The 22,874-nt window shown below is 48.5% G+C and overlaps 1 protein-coding gene and 1 long non-coding RNA gene across 11 annotated transcripts in view; both read right to left on the bottom strand.

Annotated features, from left to right (window-relative positions):
- The window catches only part of BRD1 (bromodomain containing 1), a 56,535-nt gene extending 55,319 nt beyond the window's left edge, over positions 1 to 1,216 (bottom strand). For 2 of the 10 annotated variants that reach the window (XM_044777534.2, XM_044777521.2), the window contains exon 1: positions 279 to 938. In XM_044777534.2, coding sequence (XP_044633469.1) covers positions 279 to 357 — 79 coding nt within the window. In that variant the 5' untranslated portion in view covers positions 358 to 938. Of the gene's footprint in view, positions 1 to 278; positions 957 to 1,049 lie in introns of those variants that run through there. The other 8 variants (XM_070506699.1, XR_011502515.1, XM_070506700.1 and 5 more) reach the window with 8 other exon arrangements.
- A 2,929-nt stretch (positions 1,217 to 4,145) lies between these two features.
- Positions 4,146 to 22,663, bottom strand: LOC106845992 (uncharacterized). The gene is made up of 3 exons (XR_011502514.1): positions 22,487 to 22,663; positions 19,107 to 19,687; positions 4,146 to 5,097 (listed from the first exon to the last, which is right to left on the bottom strand). It is a non-coding gene; the product is annotated as an uncharacterized lncRNA (long non-coding RNA).
- Between the last annotated feature and the right edge of the window lie 211 nt (positions 22,664 to 22,874).

Below are 22,874 nucleotides of genomic sequence, written 5' to 3'. Positions count from 1 at the left end.
GCCGAGCAGAGCGACCACCCGCCGCCCCACGGGCTCCGCACGCGGCCCTCCGGCTCCATCCCCGCTCGCGCCGCCGTGCAGGACAAGCGCGTCCACAGGGCGGGCATCACAAGGACAACAAGCCTGCTGGACGCACCCCGGAAAGCCGGGTGGCGCGAGGGGAGACTGCAGCGGGCGGCCGGCTCCCGGTCTCCACTCGCGCGGCGGGCCGCCGCCGCCCCACCTGCGCCCCTGCGCGCGCGCGGCACCGAGCCCCCCTCCCGGAGACCATGCTTTACCTGGAGACCGGGCCGGGGCGAACTCTGTGGGGCGGCGGGGATGCTTCCGACGGGGGCGGCCTCCTGGGCGCGTATACATTGGCCAGGACCCGACTGCGCGCTCGCGGGAGCGGTACTGTCCGCAAGTTACACCTCGGCAAAGTTGCTTCTCGCAGCCGGGCCCGGGGCAGCCGGGCGCAAGTCCACTTCGGGGGCTCACTGCAAACCCGCCCGGAAGCCGGCAGCGCGATCCCGCCGTCCCTGTCCCCAACCGCCGAGGGCGCGCGGGGCCGCCCGGGCTCGGTCGGGAGCGCTCCCGGCACGGCCCCACTCGCGGGAGTTTCCTGTCGGGCCAAACCCCGAGCGTGTCTGTTACATAACGCGCCGCGCCGCCACAGGCAGCGCGTCCGGGGCCGCCGCGACCCCACGCGCAGGCCGGGCGGGGACGGCGCCAGACGAGCCCGGCCGCCCGACAGCCCGGCCTCCTCCGCTCCCCGGTCCCGCCTCCCGGCCTCCCCGCCCGGCCGCCCCGAACCCCGGCCTCCCGGCTTCCCCGTCCCGCCTCCCCGACAGCCCGGCCGCCCTCGCGGCCCCACGCCCGCCCGGACTCCCCCGCCCGCCCGCCGACACCCGGCCTCCCTGCGCCGCCCGCCGCCCGCGGACAATGCGCCCGCCGCCGCGGCCGCCAAACATGGCGTCGGCACCACCACCCGAGAGGCCGGCGGGCGGCGGCGGGCGGCCCGCGAGGCGGCGGCGGCGGCGGCGACCCCGGCCCGGCCCCCGCCCACTCACCTTCGGGGCCGCGGCCGCGGGAGCCCGGCGGGCGGGCGCGGGGGCCGGCGCGGCCGAGGCGGCGCTAATGGCGCCCAGGCTCCTCCGCCAACGGCCGCGCAGGCCCGGCCCGCCGCTCGGGCGCGGGCTCCTGTCGGCGGCGGCCCGGCCCGGCTCGGCGGCCGCGGGCTCTCGGGCGGCGACTCGCGCGGCGGGCGGCGGGCGAGCGGGCGGCGGGCGGCGGGGGCCCAGCGGGGAGGCCCGGCGCGGAGCCCGGCCGGCGGGCGGCGGAGCGAGCGCGGGGCGCGGAGCGCGGGGCGCGGGGCTGGCGCGGACGCCCGGGCCGGCTAGCTCGCTCGCTCCCCAGCGAAGCAAACAATGCGGCGAGCGCTCCGCCCGGCGCGCTGCGTGCGAGACGCGCCCCGCCCGCCGCCGCCGCCATGACGCGCGGGCCGTCGCCGGCCGGGGGGAGGGGGCCTGAGGGGCAAGCGGGCCGGGGGCCGAGGGGGTCTAAGGGGCAGACCGGACCCCGGGGCCGCGGGGCCCTGAGGGGCGAGTTGGCTTGAGGGGCCGAGCGGGCCTGAGGGGCGAGCGGGCCGGGGGCCGAGGGCGCCTGAGGGGCGAGCGGGCCGGGGGCCGAGGGGGCCTGAGGAAAAGACCCGACTCAGGGACCCAGGGGGCCTGAGGGAGCGTCGGGCAGGGGAACAGGAGAACCTGAGGGGTGGACCAGACCCTGCGGCTGGGGTCCTGAAGGGAGGCTTGGATTCAGGGGATGGGAGGTGACCCGACTAAGTGGGAGCGACCTGAGGGGGCACTGGATTTATGGGGGGTGCTGATGGGATCCCTGACAGGGGGGGCCAGACAGGGGTGGGCAGGCTGAGTGGACATCAGACCTGAGGGGGTGCAGGGCAGAAGGTGTGCCGGTTGGGAGGCCGGCAGGGAGGGCACATAATGCACGGGGGGCTGGAGAGAAGTAGGGGAACACTGGACAGGGGCGGGCCAGGCGGCATTCGGGGAGCGCTGGGCTGGGGGGAAAGGGAACCCCCAGAGATGGAGTGAGGAGAACCAGAGGGGGACAGGCTGGGCCAGTCAGGAGGTTGGGGGGAGCCTGACGGGTGGGGACTGAGAGGGGACCTGAGGGGAGGTCAGGAGGGGGGTCACTGGACAGGGCTGGTGGTGGAGAGGAAGGGGGCACTGGCAGGGGATGCGGCCGTGGCAGAGGGCACTGGGGAGCGTGTAGCCTGGAGGAGGTGCCCAGCGTGTGTGGGGCTGGGAGGGGGCACGGAGGGGAGAAGAAGGGGCCCCTGGGCCTGGTTCAGGGACCTGAGTCCCACTCTCCCACTAGCTGCTTTCACTTTGGCCTTTGTTTAAACTCAAATTCAGTCATTTCATGACACCCTCATTCATACATTAAATCCCAAAATGTTTTAAGAGGGAGAAGCCTAGATGGTTCCTTGGTTTCTTTCGAGGATTTGTGCTTAGTGCGGTGGCCATGAAGGAGCCCCTAACTGTGTGGGGAGCCCAGCCCCAAGGGAAAGGAGGTGGCAGGTGGCCCCCCGCTGTGGCAGCAGGGGAAGCCCCTCAGGAAGAGGAGGGGCACCCCCAGGGCAGAGGCTGAGTCTTTCTGAGCCAGGAGACCTTCCCCCACAGGGGCAGGCGGGGCAGGGTCCACTGCCTAGGACCCTCCACCAACCGCCTCACTGGGAGTGGGCTGGCCCTGTCCACCCAAGTGTCCTAGGTAGGGGCTAGAGCCCCAGGCCTTTTGCTGACCAGTACTTGTCCCCCTCTGCACCCAGTATACGGGTTGGGAAGTGAAGGCTTGGAGAGCAGGTTAGGACTGCAGCCAAGGTCACCCAGTGTTCTGTCCTGAGCAAGGTCCCACCTCGAAGCTAGTGCCCCCTCCAGACACATTCTTGGGCCAAGGAGGGGCGCCCCGACCACATCTGCACCAGTCCCAGGGGCTGCAAGTGTCTCCTCCACTCCTGTCTGCTTAACCGAGTCCACATGTGCTGAGCGGCCGGCAGTGGAGGGCAAGCGAGCGGGCCCGCACCTTTCTCGCCAGCACCCTGGGCAAGCCAGATGCAAACCAGTGAGCTGGAGGATCTCCTACAACGCAGAGCAAAGGTGAGAGACAGCCTCGTGGAAGAGAAGGTGGAAGACACAAAACCCTTTGCAGAAAAGGAGAGTGGCTTCTCAAAGGATGGAAGTGATGCCCAGGAGGGGTGAGGGGAAAAGACCCACACACGCAGTCAGAGAGACACTGGAATTCCGAGGATAAAGAGACTAGCTCAAAGCCTGCAGAGGGGAAGGATCTTTAACCAGACTGAACCTGAGTGTCACTTGGCAAAGGAGTGGTTGTCAAAACTCTAAAAGGGCTGAACCTAGAATTCCATACACAGTGAAACTAGCATTGGAGTGAGGCAGCAAAATAAAGTATCTTCACAGCCTAGAAACATCCAAGTTTACCACAGACGCAGTCTCTAAAAAGTTAACAAAAGGGGACCTGTGGTATAGTAAGTAAATTCGGCACGCTCCACTTCAGCGGCCTGGGGTTCACAGGTTTGGATCCCGGGTGCGGACCTACACCACACAGTCATGCTGTGGCAGCAACCCACATACAAAATAGAGGAAGACTGGCACAGATGTTAGCTCAGGGCTAATCTTCCTCAGCAAAAAAAGAGGAAGATTGGCAAGAGATGTTAGCTCTGGGTGAATCTCCCTCAACAACAACAACAAAGTTACTAAGAGATATACCCTAGCAAAATGAAAAGTGAATTCAAGAGTGAGACATGAGTGCCAGCAAAGAAACCAGTTTGGACTGTTAAAATCAAATAATAACCTGAGAGAAAATCCCAGGTAAACTCATGGCACATGGCAAGCGGAGGGGGAAGCAGGAAGTAAAAGCACGCAAAAGTTGTATTGCTAGAGGATTTAGAATCAATAGAAAAAAATTTAAAATGTTAAAATATCAAAGTTTCCACTAGAAAAATGGAAATGGAATTTACAACTTTGAAAACAGCTGGGGAAAACTGAAAGGAAGAAAAACTGACAGTGCCAACAAAAAGCAGGAAAGAGAAAAAGATAAATGCATGATAAATAAGGAACATAGTAAGAGGCAACAGGAATAATTCAAATGTTTGAGTAATCAGAGACATGATTGAATTAAATTCATCTATTAAAAAACAGAGACTCTGAGATTGGAATATAAATATCAAATACTGCTTACAAGAAATACACCTAAAAATGTCAGAGATTGAAAATAAAAAGAATAGAAAATATGTATCATAGAATTTTTGTTCCTCAAAAGACCATAAGGAGAATAAAGAACAAAAAGTGAAAACCAGAAGATATTTGCAACACATATACCTTGCAAATGATTAGTCTCCAGAATATATAAAGAACCCTTTCGAATCCATTAGAAAAAGACAAGCCAACAGAATGACAGGCAAAACCCATAATTAGGCTCCTTGCAAAGAAGAACATGGAAAGGGTCAATAACCTCACTAGTAATTGGAAATGCAAACTAAAACCACACCAAATAAGCACAAATGTTGAAGTCTGACAAAACCCAGTGATGGCAAGAAGGTGAGTCAACGGAAACACTCATACACTGTTGCCCAGGATGTCAAGTGGTACCATTATCTTGGTAAATAAGATGGCATCACCCAATGAAGCTGGACATGTGTGTGTATTGCTGCACAACAAACCACCCCTGAAACTTCGTAGCTCAAAACAACAATCATTCCTCCTGCTCGCAGATCTGCTGTTTGGGGTGGATTCGGTAGACATAGTTGGTCTAGTCCATGCTGCACCAGCTGGGGCATCTCCACTGGAGGCTGGAGAGGCTGTTCCAAGACAGTGCAGTCATGTGGCTGGTAAGCTGGTTCAGGCTGTGGGCTGAGGGCTTTGGGGACTTCTTTGTGGGATGGTGGCCAGCTTCCAAGAGCAAGAGTCCCAAGAGAACTAGGAGGGACCTGTATCGCTTTTCATATCGTAGCCTCAGAAGTCACACAGCATCTACACAAGCCTGTCCAGATTCCAGAGATGGGTGGACATCGACCCCTACTTCCTGTGGAGAGAAGTTTCGAAGTCACATTTTAAGAGAAGCATGTGGTATAGGAGAAGTTGTTGTAGCCACATTGGGAAAATGCAAGCTGCCATAATGTGCATACCCACTACCAGCAAGCCAGTATATATTCCTAGGTACATTCCACGCCTAGCTGTATGCCAGAGAAACCTACACTTGTTCTTCAGGCAACATGTTCGTGAATGTTCAAAGCAGCACTGTTTTTAATAGAAAAAATACTGGGGAAAAATCTTACCTGTCCATGGACAATAAAATGAATAAAGTGAGATACGTCTGCACAATGGAATAGCACACAGCTACTAAAACAAATGAATTGCACCACTTAGCCACATGGCTGAATCTCAGACACATAATGCTGAATGGGAGAAACAAATCACAGAAGGTTGTTAATATAAAGTGGATTCCATTTACACTCAGCAGAGAGAGCTAGGAAAAATATGTGTAAGTATGTACACACACCCCTATATTTTTTCAATATCTATTAGCAAACCTTGAGTTCATACTGATAGCTCCAATTCCAATCCAACAGAGTTCATTCTATCCTTTCCCCTTTCGATATAACTCTTTTTCAACAATCAGTTTGAGCAAACCTCTATGCATTCACCTCATCGTAGCTCAGTCCTCACTGTGTGTCAGGCCTATACCAGCCAGAAACGTGGCCCCAGACACATCAACCACTGCCCCTTCCATTAGATGTACCAGCCAAAAGCTCAGCTCTAGAAACATCACTGCCCCCTCCCACTCCACACCTCCACCTCCACACCATTAGATCTGTGGCTGAAGTCTCGACCCAACAAAGGGCAAGGATAAGGGTACTAGTGTTATTTTTTTAATGTTCTATTGCAGAAGATAGAAGAAGTCTGGCAGAAGTAAGATAAAATCCTTCATCTGGGGCTGCCCAGTGGCTTAATGGTTAAGTTCACATGCTCTGCTCTGGCAGCCTGTGGTTTGCTGTTTTGGATCCCAGGTGTGGACCTACACACCGCTCATCAAGCCATGCCATCGCGGCATCCCATATACAAAGTAGAGGAAGACTGGGAACAGATGTTCGCTCAGGGCCAATCTTCCTCACCAAAAAAAAAATCCTTTTTCCTTCTTGATCTATCTCCAACCTTTAATTTTCACAAACAAAACATTCTTCAAATGATATTTTCTCACTTCATAATTCAGAAAAAGTAGTTTTACTGACTCTTCTCTTTTAACAGAAATCTAGTTATTTGCATAGTTTCAATAGAAATCAGTCTTCCTTTTTACCAGGATATAATTAGACAAATTGATTGTGCAACCAAGGCTTTATGTGGGTGTCATATTTGAGAATACATCTCATGTGATTCAATATGACCCACCTACCTTAGAAAAAGGCTTGTGACAGCTGTGTTGAACCAATGCCCACACAGCCCTCAAACCGATACTGGTCAGGTACCTGTACTATGGCATACCAGGGCTCTGTCTTACAAGTAGTAAGGAAAACAAGAACTGTGGCAGACACCACAGACCTTGAGAAGATAGAAACTTCCCTACATGCACAGGTACTGCAGGCAAACCAGAGGAAGATTAGTTTGATTTGGTTTCCTAACCCAGGACTAGAAGAGCAAATAAGAGAAATTTAAATCTCAGGCATAATAGAGGCTCATGCCTACATTCCTTATGATGACATCTCTAGACAGAAGTTGATTTTCCGGACTTGGTTGTTGGGTAATGCCATATGGCTTAGACGTGCTGGCCCAACAAGGAGGCCTGTACATGTTAATTACCACTTCTTACAGCACCTGTGTAGATGAATCAGGTCCAAACACAATAAGACCAGCTTTCTGTGGTCAAGAATAACCTTTGGAGACTATTTCTCCTCATAAGGGGGCGGGGGAGGGGGGGGGCGCGGCAGCAGGAGACTAATAAAAATTTTCCAAAACTTATGAATAGGCAAAAGGATGGTGGTGGGTCCTTTCCATGGGAAGCCAAGTGTTGTCTAGCACACGTGCCAAGAGATTTGGAATTTTCTTGGGTGTAAAACTATTTAACTTGCTATTTACTGTTGATTATGATTTTTTGGCCAGCCCCGGTGGTCTAGTGGTTTAGATTTGGTGCCCTCAAGCCAGCCCTGATGGTCTAGTGGTTAAAGATTGGCGCTCTCACTGCTTCGACGGCCCGAGTTTGTTTCCTAGTTGCAGAGCCACACCACCTGTCTGTCAGTTGCCATGCTGTGGTGGTGGTTCACATAGAAGGACTTACAACCAGGATATATAACCATGCACTGGGGCTTTGGGGAGAAAAAAAAAAAGGAAGATTGGCAACAGATGTTAGCTCAGGGTGAATCTTTCCCTGCAAAAAAAAAAAAAGAGGGATTTGGTACTCTCACTGCCCTGGCCCAGATTTATTTCCAGGTCAGGTAACCATACCACCCATCTGTTGGTTGTCATACTGTGGTGGCTTTGTGTTGCTGTGATGCTGAAAGCCATGCCACCGGGATTTCAAATACCAGCAGGGTCATCCATGGTAGACAGGTTTCAGTGGAGCTTCCAGACTAAGACAGACTAAAAATAAGGACCTGGCCACTTATTTCCCAAAAAATTTGCCATGAAAACTCTAGGAGGGGCCAGCCCGGTGGCACAGCGGTTAAGTTCACATGTTCCACTTCGGTGGCCCGGGGTTCGCTGGTTCGGATCCCGGGTGTGGACATGACACGCCTTGGCAAGCCATGCTGTGGTAGGCATCCCACATATAAAGTGGAGGAAGAGAGGTGTGGATGTTAGCTCAGGGCCAATCTTCCTCAGCAAAAAGAGGAGGATTGGCAGCAGATGTTAGCTCAGGGTTAATCGTCCTAAAAAAAAAAAAAAAAAAAACCTCTAGGAATGGTGCAAAAAGACTAGGCAGGCTTCTGCTCTGCTGTACACAGGGTCACTAGGAGTCGGAATCCACCTGACAACAGTAACGACAACAATGATTTTTTTACAACTCAGTAAAAGTAGACTTTAACTTGTAGAAAATGGATGACTAGGTAAAATGATTCTTGTCTGACAGCAATGCAAATGTATTTTGCCCAGTAGTAAGTGATAAAAATTATTTCTGTCTAGTAGAAAAGATTACAGTTAGAAAAGGTTGCAGTTTTATGGCCCTGTAGAACATTAACCAGTTTTCAATCTAAATTAGCAAGCTTTTTTCCAGCCACTTCAAATACTTCCCTCTCTCTCCAATCTTTCGAACCACCCTCACCATCATACCAGTTTCCTCATTAATGATTTAAATAAATCTTTGACACATCTTCATTTTAGAGCTGTATTTATGTAGAGTCATATTTTTAAGTTTTTGAAAATTATGCTTTGACAGCTCCTATATCTAGCTACCTCCTCAGTATCTCCTCTGAAATGTCTAATAGGCACCTCAAACTTAACACAACTGATACTCAGCTTCTGGCCTTCATCTCCAACTGATCCATCAGCAAATCCTGTTGGTCCCCCTTCAAAATGTGTCCAGACCCAGCCCGTGTCACCACCTCTGTTACTACCCAGGGCCAGTCACTGTCATCTCTCATCTGGATTATCTCAGTATCCTAACTAGTCTCTCTGATTCACCCTTGTACCTCTGTATTTTTTTCTCTACCCAGCAGCCCAAGTGATACTGCCACACTCGTGCTCAGAACCTCCCAGTGGGTTCCCATCTCTCAGAATAAAAGCCAAAGGCCTCAACTCAACAACCAAAAAATAACCAAATAAAAAATGGGCAATGGACTTGAATAGACACTTCTCCAAAGAAGATATACAAATAGTCAGTAAGCACATGAAAAGATGCTCAACATCATTAGCCATCAGGGAAATGCTAATCAAAACCACAATGACATACCACTTCATACCTACTAGGATGGCTAGAATCAAAAAGTCAGATAGTAACAAGTGTTGGTGAAGATGTGGAGAAATTGAAACTCTCTTGCATTGCTGGTGGGAATGTAAAATGGTGCAGCTGCTTTGGAAAACAGTTGGGCAGTTCAAAATGTTAAACATAGGGTTACCATATGACCCTGGATTTCTACTCCTAGGTATATACCCAAGAGAAATGAAAATACATGTCCACACAGAAACTTGTACATGAAGATTCATAGCAGTATTATTCATAATAGCCAAAACGTTAAAACAAACCAAATGTCCATCAACTAATGAATGGATAAATAAAATGTGGTATATCCATAAATGGAATATTATGTGGTGATATAAAGGAATGAAGTATTAAAATGTGCTACAACATGGATAAATCTTGAAAATAATATGCAAAGTGAAAGAAGACAAACGCCACATATTGTATGATTCCATTCATATGAAACACCCATGATAGGCAAATCTATAGAGAAACAGAGCAGGTTACTGGTTGCCAGAGGCTGGGGAGGAGGAAATGGAAAGTGACTACAAATGGGTATGGGGTTTCTTTGGGGATGATGAAAATGTTCTAAAATTGACTGTGAGAAGGATTGTACAATCCCATGCATATACTAAAAACCACTGAATTATACATTTTAAGTGAGTGAATTGTATGGTATATGAATTATATCTCAATGGAGCTGTTTTAAAAATACATTGAATAAAAAATTACATCAATAAAAATAAAAAATAACACCAGAGACTTCTAGTTCAGGAATAAATGGGCTAGACTCATCTCTCCCTGCTTCTCCAACTAACTATAACTTTAAAAACTGGGAAATAATAGCGCAGACAATTATGGGACTCTGGTGGGAAAAGAAAAGTAGGCTAGCTGGGGACCTAGGACTGAGGAAAAACACAGCAACCTGGCATCTCTCATCCTCCACCCAGCAGTAGAAGGCAGCCCAGGGCCAGTATATCCCCACCCTCCCACTGAGCAGCTGTGGGAAGGCTAACCATCCTCCCATGGGGGAATTGGCAGAGATTGAGCAGGAACCCTGATGGCACCAGATCTCTGGAAGCATTCTCCTTCCCATGGGTCCAACCTCACTCACTCCCCACCTACTGGCTCTGGGCAGCCTGGAGAATTACCTCTGTTCCCATAGGCAGCATCAATAAGATTTTTTTTTTTTTTTTGCTGAGAAAGATTCGTTCTGAGCTAACATCTGTTGCCAATCTTCCTCTCTCTTTTTTTGTTTTTTCCTCCCCACAGCCCCAGTACATAGTTATATATTCTAGTTGTAGGTTGTTCTAGTTCTGCTATGTGAGCTGCTGCCACAGCATGGCTACTGACAGACAAGCACACCAAACTTTAACCAGTAGGCCACCAGGGCTGGCTCAGCACCAGCAAAATTAAGTGGAAGCTCCAGTAGGCCAGATAAACAAAACAGACAGGACAGAAATGTAAGGGCTCTGAAAACAATGATCATTGGAAGTACAACTCACAAAAGGAGGCCAGGACGTGCTGCGCCTGAACAGGATGACTGCCTGCTACCACACAGGCTTAAACAGGATTCAGAGTCTCCTAACACAACACCCAAACTGCTCAGATTACAATTTTAAAAAAATCGCTTGTCACACCATGAACCAGGAAATTCATAACTTGAATGAGAAACAATCAACAGATACCAACACTGAGATGAATCAGATGTTGGAATTACCTGACAGGGACTGTAAAGCAGCCATCACAAAAGTGCTTCAACAGCAAGTACAAATTATCTTGAAATGGGTGAAAATATAGAACATCTTAGCAAAGAAACAAATTATTAAAAAAAACCAAATGGAAATTATAGAACTGAAAAATACAATACACCAAAATACAAAACTCACTGAATGGACACAGTAACACAATAAATGTGACAGAAGAAAGAATCCATGAACTAGAAGATAGAACAGTAGAAATGACCCAATCTGAACAACAGAGAGAAAATAGACTGAAGGGGGAAAAAAATAACAAAGCCTCAGGGATCTGTGGGGCTATAAAAATATAAATGAAACATTTGTGTCATTGTATCCCAGAAGGAGAGAAGAAAGAGTATGAGGCTGAAAAAATATTTGGAGAACTAATGGCAGAAACTTTCCAAATTTGGCAAATGACATAAACCTACACATTCAAGAAGCAGAGTGAATGATAAACTCAAAGAAATCTATGCCACACATGATAATTTCTGAAAACAAATGACAAAGAAAAAAATCTTGAAAGCAGACAGAGAGAAACAACACATTGCATCTAAGGGAAGAACGACTGGAACAACAGTGGATTTCTCATCAGAACCACGGAGGCCAGAAGGAAGCAGCACACTTTTCAAGGGCTGCAAAGAAAGAATTCTATATCTAGTAAAAATATGCTTCAGGAATGAAGGGGAAATAAAAAAATTCTCAGACAAAGGAAAATTAAAGAAGGTATCACTAGCAGAACTACGCGTAAAGAACAGATAAAGGGATTTCTCCAAATAGAGAAGAAATGATAAGAGAAGGCCGAGAACTTTAGAAAAGAAAAGAAGAACAATGGAATGGGTAAAACACCATGGGATTTCTTTACCATGGGATAATACCAACAGGATTATCTTTCTCATCCTGAGTTTCTTAAGTCATATTGGGTGGTAGAAGCAAAACTTATAACATTATTTGATGTGGTATTAAATGTATATATAGGAAATACTTTGGAAAATTATATTTTTTAATTTTTTAAAAGAGGATAGTAGAGGGTTGGCCCCAGGGCCAAGTGGTTAAAGTTCTGCACACTCTGCTTCAGCAGCGTGGGTTCATGGGTTCAGATCCTGAGTGTGGACCTACTCCACTCGTCAGCTGTGTTGTGGAGGCAGCCCACATACAAAATAGAGGAAGACTGACACAGATGTGAGCTCAGAGCTGGTCTTCCTCAAGCAAAACAAAAGAAAAAGGGGGATGGTAAAGGGAGTTAAATGGAAGTAAGTTTTTTATACTTCACTCCAAGTGCTAAAACAATATCCACAGACTGTGATAACTTATGTTAGTTTACTAGAACACCCAGAGAACCACTGAGACAATTATACAAAATGTCAGACTCAAAAACACTACAAAAAATCAAAATGGAATTCTAAACAATGTTCAAGTATCCCACAGGAAAGCAAGAAAAGAGAGAGAGGAATGAGAAAGAGAGGAAACAAGCAGAAGAGGAAGTCATAAATAAATAAATAAATAAGTCCTAATATATCAAAAATTTAAATGTAAATGTTCTAAATACACTGACTAAAACACACAGATTGTCAGAGTGGATTAAAAAAAAAAAACGACCCAACAATAGGTTGTCTATAGCAAACTCACTTCAAACATAATGACATAGGTAGGTTAAAAATAAAAGAATGAAAAAACATATATAATGCAAATATCAGTAAAAAAAAGTGTAGAAGTGGCCATAGTGTATCATTTATTAGATATTACAATATGATATAATTATATATTATGTTATTTATTATAAATAAAATCAGATGAAGTAAAGATAGAGCAAAGAAAATTACTGGGAACAAAGAGGAACATTGCACAACCATAAAATGATCAATCCTCTGGAAGACATCATGACACTAAACGTGTATGCCCCAAACAACAGAGTTTAAAAATATAGAAAGCAAAAAATAATAGAGCTGAAAGGAAAAATACACAAATCTACAATTATAGTTAGGGACTCCTACACCCTACTCTCTGCAACTGACAGAACTGCTAGACAGCGAGTCAGCAAAGATCTAGAAGAGCCTGACACCATCATCAACCAAGAGGATCTAAACAACACGCATAGAACACGCTACAAACAACAGCAGCATACACATCCTGCACAAGCACCCACGGAACATCAACAAAGATGGCCCATATCCTGGGTCACAGAGCAAAAGTCAACAAAGTTAAAAGGATTGAAATCATACAGACTATGTTCTGTGATCATAATAGAACCAAACTAGAAAGCAATAGCAGAAAGACCACAGGAAAATCTCCAAATGCTTGGAAACTAAACAATAAGCTTCTAAAGAATCCATAGGTCAAAGAGGAAGGCTCAAGGGGATTTAAAATGCATTGAGTTGAATAAAATGGAAATACAATATATCAAAATTTCTGGGACACAACTAAAACAGTGCTGAGAGGGAAATCTATATCTGAGAAAAGAGGGAAAGTCTCAAATCAATAACCTAAGCTTCCACTTTAAGAACCTACAAAAAGAAAAAAAAAAAGGAAAGCAAATTAAGCCCAAGGCAAGCAGAAGGAAGAAAATAACACAAATAAGAGCAGAAATCAATGAAATTGAAAACAGAAAAACAATAAAACAAGAGCTAGTTCTTTCAAAAGATCAATAAAATTCACAAACCTGAGGGAACACTTACAAAGGAGAAAAAAGAGAAAAGACAAATCACCAATAACAAGAATGAAGCAGGAGATATCACTCCAGAAGCTACAGACATCAAAAGGGTAATAAGAGAATTGTGATGGCTAAATTTATGTGTCAACTTGCCTGGGCCACAGTGCCCAGATATTTGGGTCAAACGTTACTCTGGATATTTCTGTGAGGGTGTTTTTAGATGATATTTACATTTAAATTGGTGGGCTTTGAGTAAAGCAGATTGCCGTCCATAATGCAGATGAGCCTCATCCAATCAGCTGAAGGCCCGAATAGAACAAAAGGCTGACCTCCCCAAGCAGGAAAGAATTCTCCAGCAGACTGCCTTCTGACTTCATTTGCAACATCAGTTCTTCCTGGTTCGACGGCAGACCACCTCTGGACTTGAACTTTGATTCTTTCCTGAGCCTCCAGCCTGCTGGCCTCCCTCATCAGATTTTGGACTCAGCAAGCCTCCACAATCTCATGAGCCAATTGCTTATGATAAATATCCTTACTGTACACGCATATGTACATATATACACACACATCATATATACATATATACACATCCTATTGGTTCTGTTTCTTTAGAGAACCCTATACAAACAAGAAGGAAAAGAAAAGACAAATTACCAATATCAGGAACGTAACAGTGGATATCACGATGGGCCCCACAGACATCAAAAGGATAATAAGCAAATATTATGAACAACTCTGGACACACAAATTTGACATTTAGATGAAATGGACCAATCTCTTGAAAAACACAAATTACCACAGCTACCCCCAAATAAAATAGACAATTTAAAGAGCCATATAGCTATTAAATAAGTTGAATTCATAATTTTAAAACTTAAAAAAAAGAAATCTCCAGGCCCAGATGGTTTTAGCAGAGATTTTTCCAAATGTTTAAATAAGAATTAACACCAGTTCTACACAATCTTTTTCAGAAAACAGAAGAGAACACTGCCCAGCTCATTTTATGAAACTAGTGTTATCCTGATACCAAAACCAAATAAAGACAGAATCAAAATAGAAAACTACAGACCAATATCTCTCATGAATATAGACACAAAAATCTGTAACAAAGGATTAATAAATAGAATTCAGAAATATTCAAAAAGAATTATACACAATGACCAAGTAGGGTTTACTGCAAGACCGCAAGGCTGGTTCAACATTCAAAATTAAATTAATGTGGGGCCCACCCGGTGGCGCAGCGGTTAAGTTCACACATTCCACTTAGGCAGCCCAGGGTTTGCCGGTTCGGATCCCGGATGCAGACACGGCACCGCTTGGCAAGCCATGCTGTGGCAGGCGTCCCACATACAAAGCAGAGGAAGATGGGCACGGATGTTAGCTCAGGGCCAGTCTTCCTCAGCAAGAAGAGGAGGATTGGCAGCAGATATTAGCTCAGGGCTAAAAAAAAAAATTAAATAATCAATGTGATCCATCATATTAACAGTTTGAAGTATAAAACCTTCATGACATCAGGGACCAGCCCTGTCGCTGAGTGGTTAAGTTCGCAAGCTCTGCTTCGGTGGCCTAGGGTTTTGCCAGTTCAAATCCTGGGTGTGGACATGGCACCGCTCATCAAGCCACGCTGAGGTGGCATTCCACATGCCACAACTAGAAGGACCCACAACTAAAAAAATACAACTACGTACCAGGGGGCTTTGGGAGAAGAAGGAAAAATAAAATCTTCAAAAAAAAAAAAAACTTCATGACATCAATTGTTACAGAAAAGGCATTTGACAAAATTCAACAGCAATTCATAATAAAAACTCTCAGTAAAGTAGCAATAGAGGGTAATGACATCAACTTGATGAAGATCATCCACAAATAACGTAGAGATAACATTATACTTAATGGTAAAAGACTGAATGCTTTCCCCCAAAGATGAGGAACAAGGTAAGTGTGTTACTCTCATCACTCTTAATCACCATAGTGCTGGAAGTATTAGCCAGTGTAGTAAGACAAGAAAAGAGGGAAAATGCAGTTATTTCCAAAAGGAAGAAATAAAGCCATCTCTATTTGCAGATTAAATGATTATCTACACAGAATATCCCAAGGAATCTACCAACAAAATTCCTAAGACTAATAAGTGAGCTCAGCAAGGTCTCAGGATACGACACAAACATTTTTTAAAAATCAGTTGTATTTCTACATACTAGCAATGAACACAGGACACTGAAATTAAAAATACAACACCATTTACAATAATTCAAAATAAAATGAAATAGGTGTAAATCTAACAAAATATGTACAGACTATGCTGAAAATAATAAAATGCTGATGAAAGAAATCAAAGATCTAAACAAATGGAGAGAGGTACCATTTTCATGTTAGAAAATTCAAAATAGTAAAAATGCCAGTTCTCTCCAACTTGATAAACAAGTTTAACACAATTCCTATCAAAATCCTAGCAAGTTCTTTTGTACATACACACAAGATTATTCTCAAATGTATATGGAATGGCAAAGGACCTACAATAGCTAAAATGATTTTGAAAAGGAGAATAAAGAGGGAGGAATCAGTCTACCCAATTTCAAGACTTATTATAGCTATGGTAATCAAGACTGTGGTATTGGAGGTCCGCCCCACGGCCGAGTAGTTAAGTTCGCATGTGCTCTGCTTCGGTGGCCCAGGATTTCTCTGGTTCAAATCCTGGGCGCGGACATGGCACCACTCATCAGGCCATGCTGAGGTGGCATCCCGCATGCCACAACTAGAATGACCCACAACTAAAAATACGCAACTATGTACCCAGGGACTTGGGGGAGAAAAAGGAAAAATAATATCTTTAAAAAAAAAAGAAGACTGTGGTGTTGGCAGAGGGATACACACACAGGTCAATGGAACAAAATACAAAACTCAAACTAGACCCACACAAATATGTCCAACTGATTTTTGATAAATGTGCAAAAGCATTTCAATGGAGGAAAGGCAGCCTTTTCAACAAATCGTGCTGGAGCAATTAGACACCCACAGGCAAGAAGGAGGAGGAAGACAGGGAGACAACGGGGATGAGAAGAGGAGGAGAAGACAGGGAGGAGGAAGAGGAGAACCTCAACCTAAGGGTTTCACGTCTTATACAAAATCTAACTTGAAATGGATCACGAACTTAAAACTATAAAGCTTTTAGAAAAAAACGTAGGAGAAAATCTTCGGGATCTAGAGCTAGGCAAAAAGTTCCTAACTCGACACCAAAAGCAAGAGACATAAAATACTGATAAACTAGGCCTCATCAAAATTAATAACTTTTGCTTTGCAAACCACCCTGTTAAGAGAATGACAAGACAAGCTGCAGACTGGGAGAAAATATTTGCAAACCACCTAGCTGACAGAGGGCTGGCGTATAGAATGTACAAACACTCTCAAAACTCAACAGTAAGAAAATCAGTAATCCACTTAAAAAATTGGCAAAAGATATGAAGAGACATTTTAATGAAGAGCACATGCAGACGTCAAATAAGCATATGCAAAGATGTTCGACATCATTAGCCACTAGGGAAAGGCAAACTAAAACACCATGAGGTATCACACCTATTACAACGATGAAAATAAAAAGTGTGACCAACAAATGCTGGTGAGGGTGTGGAGAAACTGGATCCCTCATACACTGCTAGTGGGGATGTAAAATGGTGCCACCTCTCTGGAAACAGTTTGGCAATTTCTCCAACTACCTTATGCAACTACCTTATGACCCAGTCATTGCACTCCTGGGCATTTATCCCAGAGAAATAAAGACTTCTGTTCACACCAAAAGCCGTACACAAGTGTTCATAGCATCTTTATTAGTAATGCACTAAAACTGGAATCAACCCAGACGTTCTTTATTAGGGGAGTGGTTAAACAAAGTGTGGTCCATCCACACCATGGAACACTACTGACCAATACAAAGAAGCAAATTACTGATACAGGCAACTACTTGGTTGGATCTCCAGGGAGTTACGCTGAGCAAAAATAGCCGATCCCAAAAGGTTACTTACTACATGATTCCATTTGTGGAACACTAAAATGACAAAATTTGAGGAATGGTGAACAGATTAGTGGTTGCCAGGGATTCGTGACACGGCAGGGGCAGGAGGGAAGTAGATGTGGTTACAAAAGGACCCCCTGGAGCAATGCTTGTTGGAACTCTCCAGTATCTTGACTGGATGCAAAAACCAACAAGGGTGATAAACTGCATTGGTGATAAAACATGAACAAAAGTAAAACCCCGGGGAAATTGGAACCAGATCAGTGGATTGTATTGGCGTCAATATCCTGGTTGCAATCTTCTGCTGTCATTTTATAAAATGTTAGTTGCCATTGGGAAAAATGAGCTAACATGTACAAGGGATCCTTCTGTATTATTTCTTAGAATTGCCTGTGAACCTATGATTGCTTCCATAAAATTTTCAATTAAGAAAATTCCACCTCTAGGAATTTTTTGTGAGGAAATAACAGACGGGTCTGCAAAGGCATAAGAGCAGTCATGCTTCTCTGAGAATTGTTTATGACAGGGCGCTGGACACAGCTGGGACCCTTCCACAGGGCTGTGTGCCCACCCTGCTGTGTGATATCAAGCGGCCATTCAGAACGGCACTGTGCAGCCATAATCGGTGGTGGGGACACCTAGGTATTTTATTAAGCGAAAACAGCTAATTAAAAAAGAATACATACAGTAAAACCTTTTTTTTTTTAATCTACAGGCTTGTATATAAAACCTGAGTGAGATAGACATCTCATTGTCTTCAAAGTTATCCATTTAGTGTGATCATAGATAGTTCTCAGTTTTTCTTTATTTTGGTGTTGGCTGGACTGTTAATAGGGAAGAGTATTCCTGTTACAATCAGGATTGCCAGGTAAAATACAGTACACCCAGTTAACTTTTAAATCCAGATAAACAAATAATGTTTTAGTATGAGGCTGCCCCATAGAATACTTGTACCTCTATCTGCTAAAGCTGGCAGTCCTAGTTACAATTACAAACTCTGATGCCACTGCCACCTCCAAAAATAAAAGAAAACCAGCTGCCACAGGCAGGCCTGCGTGTGAGCCCACCTGAGCCCTCTGCCTCAGTCAGGGCCTGCCCCCACCTGGGCTCCTCCCCACGTCCTGGTGGGTCCTACCTACTGCCACCAAGGATGCCTCCTGGGATTTCCTTGGCTCTCTCTCTCCCTCCGGATCATTCTGTCATCACCTCTCTTCCTCCCTGGACCCATGCCCATGACCCTTAGCAGCCCCTCCTCCTGGTCTCACCATTCCACCATTCCCATGGGCAGCCATTTGCTCCTGCCCCAGGGCCTTGCATCTGAAGACTTCCTGCCTACTCCCTCCCGAGCACCCCGAGCACCCCATCGCTGCCCCACAGCCCCTGTCTCCCCTGCCAGGCTTGAGATTTCCTCATGGCACCTACTGCTGCCACTTTTCCCTGCCAGGAAGAAGGTAAGTGCAGCTCTCTTCCCACATACTCCATCTCACCTGAGGTCCTCACCACTTGCTAGGGACCCTGCCTGCATCTCTGTCCACCTTAATCCCTCACCAAATCAGGCCATTTTCTCTCCTAAGGCCCTCTGGAGCATCTCCCGAGGTGACATAGATGGTCACCTCACTGCCTCTCCAGCACCCCGAGTGGTCTTCTTAACACAGTCACCCCAGTTCACCTTCAAACCTCTCCTCTGCACGCCAGGAAGGGGCCAAGCTCCAGCCAAGCCCCCAGGGTTTGTTCCCGACTCCTTCAGAGTCCTCACCTTCCATAGGCTGGGTGCTTCCACCTCGGGCCTCCACCCGGACGGGATCCTCCGGCCCGCGCAACAGAGGGTCAGGTCGCACCAGGGCTCTGGCAAGGCAGCTCCTCCCGCCTGCCTTGCACTGCGCACACCCTCCCTCGCCCGGAGGAGGCGGTACCACCATCATTCCGACCGTTCAGGTGGGGACAAGGAGGCCTCCAGAGATCTCAGCAGCAGGGCTGGGCCTGGGGCTTGGCGGTGGCCCTGGCCACACTGTGGGGTCTGCCCTGCCATCAGTTAGGCAGCTGGGCCAGTGTTCACGGCTTGGCTACCCTGTGCTGGGGGCCCCTGCACCTGCCTGCCGCTGGCCGCGTCACTCTCCAGGCACCACGACATCAACGTCACCTCCTGCACCGAGAAGATGACCATCTGCTGCAGCTCTGAGGTCCCAGGGCCCCGTGGCAGGCCTTCCGGAAGCGGTTGAGTGCAGGCCCTCGTAGCTCGTCTGCCACAAAGGAGGAAGGCCACTCCAGCCACGAGCCTCCGGAGGAACACGGCCAGGACACCGTCGCACATCCTCAGCAGGAGCTGGAGTCTTGCCTCTAACAGCACAGTGACAAAGCGAAAACGTTTCAGAAGTGGAAGCCACAGAGGCACTTCCTCTTCGCTGGGCCTGGGGGAACTAGAGCCTCCACTCTAGGTCCCGCCTACCCCAGGAGGCCTGGGAGGTCCTGGGAACCGCAATGATGGAGATACCAGAGATACCCGGATGGGAGGACTCCAGGTGGGAGGTACCCGGGTGCAGTGGTACCCTGGTGCGGGGGCACCCAGTTGTAGGGGAGCCCAAGTGAGGAATGTATGGGTTCACCTGGTATCGGGGCCCAACCCTACCAGGCTTGGTATGTGTTTGCTGCCCACCCTGCCCCACCTGCCCCACAGAGGCCTCCCAGGAGTGTGTGGCCTGTGTGCATCCTGGCAGTGTCTCTGGGCCAAGTGCCATCAGGGGGAACTTGCACCCAGATCATCAAGGAAACCTTTCCCCCTGAACACAGCTTGCACAATGCCCCCTCGCCCTCCGACCCCCACCCACCCCAAACTCCCCCCCCCCACGCCTGTTTTCCGTCTGTCCTGCAAATGCCGGTGGAAATTAACAAAAGAAACCTTAACTAAACTGGATGGGGAAGGCCTGCAGGGGGAGCTCTCAGCCCCATCACACATCAGTTACTCCAAACACGAAAAGACAAACGCTTGTGTCTTCCACCCCAAGTAACACCACTCTGGTACCAAAGGAAGATTTCTCTCCCAGCCCGGTAACAGCCCAGCCAATGAGAAGCGCCACAGCCCAGCCAATGAGAAACGCCACAGCTCAGCCAATGAGAAACGTCACAGCTCAGCCAATGAGAAATGCCCAGCTCAGCCAATGAGAAGCTGTTGCCCCCGAACTGTTACTCTTCCCCAATGGACTTTCTTTAAGGACAGCCCCGCCCTCCCCCTTTTTCTCTATAAAAGCAGCTCTCCTGGCTTATTCTCCGGGTTTGTCTATGCTTGGTCCTAGCGTGTGCTTTGTCTGCTTCAATTATTTTGGCTGTTCTCTTGTTCCAGAAGAAGGTAACCACTGGACTCAGCCATGGCATCTTCAGCAGGAGACTGGCAGGTGTCCACCCCAAACCACTATGGGGAGGGGCTCCGAGATACAGTCACTCTTGCTTCAGGCCCAGCCCTCAGGACCCTGCTACGCTGCCCCGGTGACCAAGTGGTCACCAGGGCCAGGGGACTCAGCTGCTTCTACGTGTGACACTGTCGACCCCATGTCCCCTTAGGTGGGCTTGGAATCTTAATTCACATCTGAGAAACGAAGAAATGCCCAATGTCACAGGGCTGGGAAGCTGCACATGGAGTGAAACCTCTCCAAGGGACGCAGTGCTGCCCGCAGTCACAGAGGACCACTCAGCCGGTGGAGGGTGCTATAGGTCAGTCCTCTGCCTCAATAGCCTCAGTGACCTTGGAGCAGAGTGCTCGGTCACTCTTCAATCCCCGTGTTGACTGCATGGACTACACACTGTGCCTTGTACTTGTTGCTGCTGACTCTGAAGACAACCCCCCCCCCCCTTCGCTTTTCTGGGACTCCAGGTTTGTACTCAGAACTCAAATAAAACCCAGGAGCCTAAACTTTGGTTCACGTGAAAAAAAAAAAAAAGGTGCAGTGCCTTGGGCACACAGAAAGTGCTCTTCAAACATTTGTTAAATGAATGGATCACAGCTGTTAGATAGGTCCACCAAGCGCCCTGACTTGCCACGACAGTCCCAGTTTATGCTGGTGCCAGCTTCATGATTGGTAGCATCCCCATTTCATGACCTAATGTCCCATTTGGGCATTAAGTTATATGGCCACCCTATGTACAGAACAAAATCCTTCCTGGGAAGGTTCAGAGCAGGCCACACCTGGCTGACCTGCAGGATACAGAAGGTACAGGAGGGAGGAGGAAGGAGGGAGGTGGACCTGGTAAGTCCTTCCGGGAAGAGTTGTCGCCATTCTGCTAGGGGAATCTTTTATGTCCACACCTACCTCCATGCCTGGCAATTGCGGAGACTCAATCAACCTATTCCACCAAGACTTAAAGAGTGTTTGCTCTTCTTGGCACTGTGTATAATCCATCAGTGCACACGAGAGAGAAGGCCCTGCTCTTCTGGATTGTTAATTCTAGCTGGGGAGGCTGATCACGAATGAATGAGTAAATTGCAGAGAAGCATGAAAGCAGAAGAGCCGGTAAAGGGAATGGGGTGCAACTTTATAGAGAATGGTGAGGGAGAGCCTCAATAGGATGACATTTGGGCAGAGATCTGAAGAGGTTTGTTCATCAAGAGCAGGAGTTGACAACTTTTTCTGTAAAGGACTAGACAGTGAACATTCCTAGCTTCGCGGGTCATACGGTCCCTGTTGCAGCTCCTGAGCTCGGCCAGTGCATTGTGAAAGCAGCCATAGGCGCCTGCTGCCGCTGGGCCACAGCCCCCCACCTCGACGCCTCCCTGGTGCTGGCCACTGCGGGGTGAGGGTCGCTCTTTTCCTCCGCCCCCACAGGGGTTAAGCTTAATCCCTGTTCTACAGTGAACGAGGCCGCGCATGGAAGCACTTATCGCCTTAGACTTAAGGGCTTAAGCGCACCCTGCACGCTGCCGCCGCAGCCTCGGAGCGCTCTGCGTGAAGGAGGACCTCGGCGCCGTCTCAGGTCAGCCGGGCTCAGGGCGCCCGCGTGACGCGGCCGTAGGCGGAGGGGCAAGTCGGCCCCGCGTCCGCTCCCCTCCCCGCGCTCGCGGCCCCCGCGGCGGGCTGGGTGTCGGGCCCGGGGCCGGGAACGCGCAATCGGGCCCCGCTCGGCGCACCTGCCGGCACCTGCGCACACCTGCCGGCCGAGCCGAGGGCCCATCGGCGGCGCAGCCGCCCTCTGCGCCCAGGCACGTGCGCGGCCGCCCGGAAACTCGCAGCCGGCCACCGCCAACTGCACAGCCGCCAGAGACACCGCCACGGCCGGCCCCGCCCAGCCAGCGCGTCCGGACCCTGCCGCCCCCTGGGTCGGACCCGCGGGCGGGGCTGGCGAGCGGGGACTGCGCCTGCGTGGTCGGCTCTGCCCAGCACGGGGGCGGGGCCGGCGCACAGACTCTGCACCTGAGTGGTCGGTCCGCCCAGCACGGGGGCTGGGATTGCGCCTGCGTGATTGTCCGGCCCCCCCCCCACCCTCCAGCGCGGGGGCGGGAACTGCGCCTGCGTGGTCGTCCCGGGCCCACCCTGAC

Source organism: Equus asinus, chromosome 4, assembly GCF_041296235.1.
Source record: "Equus asinus isolate D_3611 breed Donkey chromosome 4, EquAss-T2T_v2, whole genome shotgun sequence".
NCBI lineage: Eukaryota > Metazoa > Chordata > Mammalia > Perissodactyla > Equidae > Equus > Equus asinus.
Note: the sequence above shows the minus strand (reverse complement) of the source record. Positions and strands in the feature narration are given on the sequence as shown.